Below are 6,961 nucleotides of genomic sequence, written 5' to 3'. Positions count from 1 at the left end.
AGCTAGATGTTCCATGACGTCAAAAAATACTGGAGGAAAGATCTTCTCAAAGTTGCACAGTAAGATGAGAATGTTCTCATGAAGTTGTTCTACGACATCCTCTTTATGAGTGCATGTGCTCAGATCCCTGAAAAATGCTCTGATGCCTTGTATATTCCAATTAAACACATGATTATTAGTCATATTGGTTTTTTGTGCATATTATAGATCAATAAAGAAATTAATGTGTATATTACCTGCAAGTGTTTCATGTACATTTGTTGGAAGTAGCTCCGCAAATGCAACGGGGAGTAGTCATTGCATAAATACATCACAATCATGACTCTTCATCCCGGAAAACGACGTTTGAGCCCTTTTAACACATCTAGAGAGATTTGAAAAATACCCATGGGGAACTTCACTACTGATGCCACCCAGTTGAACAACACCGACTTTTGTTCGGAAGATAATCTGAATATCGGAACCAGAACTTGTCCATTGCTTTTTATATGTAGCTCGCTTCTTGAGCAAATATCAGGCAAGTCCAACCTCGATTTTTTTTCTGTCTTTTGTCTTCCCTGGGACATTCAATATTGTATTCACGATGTTCTCAAAAAAAAAATTTCTATATACATCACATCGAGGTTGTGGCGCAAAAGAAGATCCTTCGAATATAGAAACTCCCAGAATATACTCTTCTTGTGCCAGTTGTGCTGAACTCTGTAACAATCAGACATATTACCGGGAACATGCCAACTACCACCACAACGAACTGTTCCTTAAGTTCCGTAGTAATTTATTTGCGCTTCAATTTCTTGTCCAGTTAAATATGGAGGAGGAGTGTCTCTCACAACCCTTTTGTGCCTAAAACATTTCTTGTTTCATCGGTACGGATGGCGGTGACAATCGGATCAACTTGTCTTCCTACCATTCTTCAGTTGAAACGCATTTGTCATTCCACTACAATATGGACAAGATAATCTCCCATGTGTAGTCCATCCAGACAACATCCCATAGGCAGGAAAGTCACTTATGGTCCACAAAAGCATCGTAAAATTCGTTTTCGTTGAGCAATCATACATCTTCACACTTGTTGACCACAAATCTTTCAACTCTTTTATCAGTTGTTGTAGAAAAACATCCAGAGACCTTTTTGGATGTTTCGGACCATGTATTAATATGGTCAAGAATAGAAACTCATGTTGCATGCACATTTTCGGTGGCAAGTTGTATGGCGTAAGAAAGACTGGCCACAATGAATATTGTCTCCCTGACATTCCAAATGGACTAAATTCGTATGTGCATAATCCAAGATACACATTTCGGCTATTGCTAGCGAATTATGGATGTACTTTGTTAAAAAGTTTTCAGGCTCTTGCATCTGATGGATGAGTCATCTCACCATCCGTCTGAGTATGCTCTGCATACCATCTCATCCCTCCAGCAGTCTGCTCAGATTGGTACAATCTTTTCAATTTGTCAGATTGGTACAATCATTTGGTACGGTACCCTATTACGTCCTCATCCTTGCGGTTTAAATCATGGCTTTTTGCAGAATTGACATTCTTCTAACTTTTCATCATTTTCCCAGTAGATCATGTACTTGTCGATGCAAACGTCTATCATCTCCTAAGGCAACCCAAGACTTTAAACCAGTTTCTGAATCACATAATAAGAATCATCAAACACATTGTCTTTCGGCAAATACTCCTTAAAGAAGTCTGCCCATGCATCCATGCATCTTTCAGGTAGATTGTAATCAGTTTTAATATGCATCATTCTAGCAGCCAACAACAATTTAGAGAGACCTTCTCTACAACTACTGTAAATTGGCTGATTCGCAGCATCTAACATTTCATATAACTTTTTTGCATCTATGTTTGGTTCTTCAATTGCATCATTACCCACAAATGCATCAGCTACCATATCATGAACCCTGTCTGCTCCTCAGGATGGTAACTATGTTCATTGGGCAAATGATCAACCGGTTCATCCTGAAAATTGCTATTATTACTACTAGCTCCATTTCCATAATTATAACATTCTCCATGTTGAAACCAGATATATCAATGTGGCGTGAAACCTCTATTTATTAAATGCTTTCATACATTTTTACGAGTTGAAAATTTTGAATTGTTGCATTTCCGACAAGGACAGAACATCTTACCACTTTCCTGGCCTACCGGTGTAGAATCTGCTTGATGCATAAATGTCTCCAGCCCTTCGAGATATTCTTTCGTCACTCTCCCATTATTATCTATGTGCGTATACATCCACCTTCGCAACTCAAATATATTTCCACCACCTGATAATTTTTTTTCTTTCACGTTTTTCTATTTTTTTTTCTTTTCGGTGTGTTTCAAATGAAAAACAAACGCCATAATTATAGAAAATTTTCAAAACTGGTAGGTCAAATTTACTAGAAATTTACGAGGAAATATATTATCTAGCCGAAACAAAAAAAGTGTTTAAACTAAAAAGTTGGTGCACTCGAGATTTCGACGCTAAATAGACGTTAAATATTTCGTCGTAAAGTCCTCGTTACAGTTACGTCTACTTTACGACGAAAATGTTTCCTCGTAAAAACCACGTTGCGTCGGTTTTACTACGAAACTTTATTGTCGTTAATTTACGACGATATTACGATGATTTATTTTTTCTTCGTAAAGTTCTCGTAAATAGGACGTAAATTTACGAGAACTTTTTCCTCGTTAAAGTTTTGTTTTCTGGTAGTGGATCAATTTTATATATCATGGTTCTACACTTTTACTCTTTAATGTTGGATTCCTTGAATATTTTTAGTTAATGGCTAACTACTGATCGGAAGGTTGTTGCTTTCAAGTGTGCCTTATTTAGACCTTGAATGAATTAACATGGTTTTACTCATGATGATGGACTGTACGCTAGTAAAAACTCTATAAAATAATAACGTTAGAGCTTTGGTATTTTGTTAATTTATAGAGTTATTAATTTACAAAAAGTTTTTTTATAGTTTTTTTTCTATTATAAAATATATTTTCTTAAAATAAGAAAAATATTTGATTTTACTATATATGTACATTAATTAACTTTTTAAAATTCCACATTTATACTAGTTTAATTATATTATTTTTGTTTATAAAATGTGTTTCATAAAATTTAAATGTTGTTTTAGATATAATTTTATTGAAAATTTACTTAGAATTTAGAAGAAAAATTCCAAAAATTTATGGGTCAGGACATTTCAAGTGGAAGTTAATTAAAATTCAGAGCACTAATCACAACTCTGACTAACCCATTGTCTCTACCAATACATGCCACACTTCTTAATCAGACTCGAGATTAATACCCATTATTATTCTTGTGATGGAAACGTTTATTGTCTTTTTAATACATAGACAACATTGACATTTTTCTCTTAGATTAGCTCCAAAGCGTTCTCAGGAGGCTCGATCCAAATGTTCTCAGAAGATCGTTGCTTTCCCCAATTAACATTGTGCTCACGCCGCGGATGGTATCGCCCTTCATCAAACGAATAAGTTACGCACCGGTTCTCATTGTCACATAACTTAGGAAAGTAGATACTGTTCCTCAGCATCCCCTCATGGACATACGTCCTCGATTCACATGAATTAATACTCCCAAAGATCGTCAAACTACCAATATTTTCCTTCTTCACCCAAACACGTAGTGTAAGATCGAGTTTAAACACCAAAGGCTCTGCATTTCCAAATGTACATACGAGAGATACGTCTCCTTTGTAACCCACCATGAACTTTCCTTCATACCAACTCTCATCATCAATGTGAACAGGACATACTGGTGGCGGTATGTCAAGGACATTCCACGTCCGTAAAGATGGATCAAAAACCGCGAGGCTGTTTCTTAAGTTGAGGCAGTAAAACAAACCATTCGAGAAGACAACATAGTTACGTTTAGCATCAAGAAACTGAGACGAGACGTGCATTGAAGTCCACGTGGTTTCACCCGGACTCCATGTACGGATTGTAACATGGCCTGGATCATAGTCTTTGATGATTAACACCACACAATCGCTTGACGTAGGAGCACAAGAGAATCCCACTAACTGGTAACCATGCCACAGCTCAAGATCAGGCAAGACCACAAGATCCATAGTAAATGGATTGAACAAGACGAAATCTGTTGAAATGCTTTTGCACATAAGGAGCCACCCGTCTTTAGAGTAACGCACTTTAGAGCCAGCTAATGATTTAGGCAGCTCCTTTGTATGTCTCTTGGAGTTTGATGGATTGTAAAACTCGAAAGAGTTTCTTGATTTAGGGAAGTACATGAGCCAAGGAGGCTGGTCTGTGATTCTAACAGACACTGCTGCCTCGTACCAAGGTTTGCATACGGCAGAAGCACGTACGTTGTCATCGATTTCAAGATTAGTCATTACAGAGATGAGAAGCTCCAAGGGAAGGTCTCTCCAAGTTTGATTCTCAGCCTTTTCTTTTGCAATCTCCATGCTCATATTGGATCTGATAAGAGTTCACCACAAAATAATAATACTCATCATTCATAAATAACATCAATTCAATCAGATATTGATATTCAAGAATTTAGATTCTGGAATCAAAAATGAAAACTTGGGTTTTTTCAGATTGTCATCGAGGATCAATGAATTACATAAAGTTCTCTCTTTTATACTTACCCAGATAAGATACAAGAATCAAAACTGAAAGAAAACTTACGATCTCAACTTTATTTTCTTTCTTCTTCCACTTAAGTTTGAAGGGTGAAAGGAGAGAGCGATTGGGGTTTGATTTAATCGCATCAGTGACCCGATATGTCTTATAACACCAAAGTACACACACTACATGCCGAAACCCAAACATTTCTCTATGTTTCCTTTTTACAAAAGATATGTTTTTTTTTTTTTTGGAAGTTTACTCAGATATATAAAATTTTAGGACAATTGACAAGAACTATGTAGATCTTTTTTTATTATTGACATTTTTAAATACCAAGCGTGCCCTTTTTTAACGGTATGAGAAAAAACATATTTACAGGAATGCCATTATTTTTCGCTGCCACATAAGCAAAAACTCGGCGCCACGTAGGAATTATGTTCCGTGTTTTCATTAAGCCAGCCGTAATTCGCTACATACGTCGTTACGGCTGATTTATATCTACATGTCGGCTGAATAAACAAACGCGGCTGAGTTAAGAGGAAAAGGCTGACTTAAGAAACATAAATCAGCCGGAAAATATGGCTGGATTACAAAAATGTGGCTGATTTATAAGAAAAATGCTGACTTACACACAAAGGTTACGGCTGACTTATACATCGGCGGTTTGTTTTCTAGAAATTTGGCTGAGTTGTAACTAAGAGATGGCTGGGTTATGTTTTACCGGCTGAGTTAATGAATACCGACTGGCTGAGTTATATAATTTACGGCTGACTAATGTGATGTTGTTACGGCTGAATTTATGATAAGTCGGCCGTAATAGGATGGATTAACAGTAAACTCAGCTCTGTTACGGCTGACTTATTAGCGAAAGATTAATTACTAGAATATCATTCGTTTGATGGCTGATCTATGTGACAATACGGCTGATTTATCGTTTTTCATCTTTATTACGGCTGATTAAGGATCAAAAGATTAATTACTAAAATATTTCGATGGTTCGGCTGACTTACATTGTATATGAGAGTTGATTTACGTAGGCTGAGTTATATATTTGTTTGTCGGCTGATTAACCGATTTACTATGTCATCCGCCATGTCATCAACTCGGATTTGCCATGTCATTGCTAACGAACTATTTTACAACTACGTTTGTCTGTCTGTTCATATTTTTCTTCATCTTCTTCATCTATCTATATATCTATCTTCTTCATCTTATTCTTCATTTTTCTCCGGGATCTTATGGATCCGGTAATTATTGTTTCTGGTAACTGGATTAAGAAAATAGATATGTATTCAACGCCGACATGAAGAATTCGCAAAGTCTGTACTCGATGATTACAGATTGAATGAATTGAGAACAACATATTGAATTTGCAACAACATATATGTATTCAACGAACGACACTCCACCAGTTTCCGGAGAACAAGGATGACGAAATGAATCGGAATGACAGAGCAAGAGAGACGATTAAAAGAATTGGGTTTAAATGTTTTGTATTACGGCTGGGTTTTGGGTTTTAATGTTTTACATTACGACTGAGTTACATAAACATGTTACGATTATATTGTATTTTTTTGATTAGTATAACGACTGAGGTATGGATTTTAATGTTTTCGTATTACGACTGAGTTATCATTAATTTCTGCCTTATTTAACTTTTTAACTCCTCGTGGTTATCGTCTCCATGTTATAAATGGCCTCGATATTAGTTCTAAGCCGTCAAATCAAGAAAGACGAAACGTCCCATTATTATAAGGCATTTAATATTATAAAAAAAGATTACCGTGAATGTTAAATCAGTTTTTAAATACTAAAGTATCGTCTCGATGTTATAAAAGCCTCGATATTAGTTATGAGCCATATTTTTCACACTCAGCCGTCCCAAAGTATCAAACCTAAATCTCGATGGGCCATGATAAAACCCAAAATATTAACTGCCGAGTTATGTTAATATTAATGGCTGAGTTATATTATGAGTTAAATAATAAAGTATTACCGTCTCGATCTCTACGAAGGCGTCGATGTTATATTAACCAACATGGCTGAGTTATTTCAAATATCTTTGCTTAGTTATATGAACGTTACATTCCCGATACTTGAATTGCCTGAAGAGATTCAGGCGTTAGTGGTTGAACGTGTGGCCGGTAACTCCTTCACAGATCTCTATGGCCTAAGAGCATCGTGCAAGACGATGAAGGCGTTAGCAGAGCGGAGCAGGGTAAACCATTTTTACGATCTGTTATCCGTTCCCATGAGACTCAATATGCTTCCTGAGTTGCTTAAAACTTGCTACGCCGAGAGAAATCCAAGCACACTTTATATGAAGGGTGTACAGTTTTTCTTCACAT

General features: G+C 36.3%; 1 protein-coding gene across 2 annotated transcripts; it reads right to left on the bottom strand.

Moving 5' to 3' along the window:
- Positions 1–2,094: 2,094 nt before the first annotated feature.
- On the bottom strand, positions 2,095–4,850 carry LOC106359607 (F-box/kelch-repeat protein At1g57790). Of its 2 annotated transcripts, none has more exons than XM_013799277.3 (2): positions 4,674–4,850; positions 2,095–4,460 (listed from the first exon to the last, which is right to left on the bottom strand). In XM_013799277.3, exons 1-2 carry the CDS (start codon positions 4,754–4,756, stop codon positions 3,377–3,379), a joined length of 1,167 nt encoding a protein of 388 aa, XP_013654731.1. In that variant the 5' UTR covers positions 4,757–4,850; the 3' UTR covers positions 2,095–3,376. The 2 variants fall into 2 exon arrangements, with proteins under 2 accessions (XP_013654731.1, XP_013654732.1); XM_013799278.3 differs by having other exon boundaries at positions 4,634–4,779.
- Positions 4,851–6,961: the final 2,111 nt, after the last annotated feature.

The sequence above is a fragment of the Brassica napus genome, chromosome A1 (genome assembly GCF_020379485.1).
Source record: "Brassica napus cultivar Da-Ae chromosome A1, Da-Ae, whole genome shotgun sequence".
NCBI lineage: Eukaryota > Viridiplantae > Streptophyta > Magnoliopsida > Brassicales > Brassicaceae > Brassica > Brassica napus.
Note: the sequence above shows the minus strand (reverse complement) of the source record. Positions and strands in the feature narration are given on the sequence as shown.

Excerpts from the sequence above, each read along its gene's own strand:
- LOC106359607 (XM_013799277.3), bottom strand. The coding sequence starts at position 4,756 with ATGCGATTAAATCAAACCCCAATCGCTCTCTCCTTTCACCCTTCAAAC. Across the intron at positions 4,461-4,673 it reads AAGAAAATAAAGTTGAGATC|ATCCAATATGAGCATGGAGA; the intron begins GTAAGTTTTCTT and ends AACTCTTATCAG.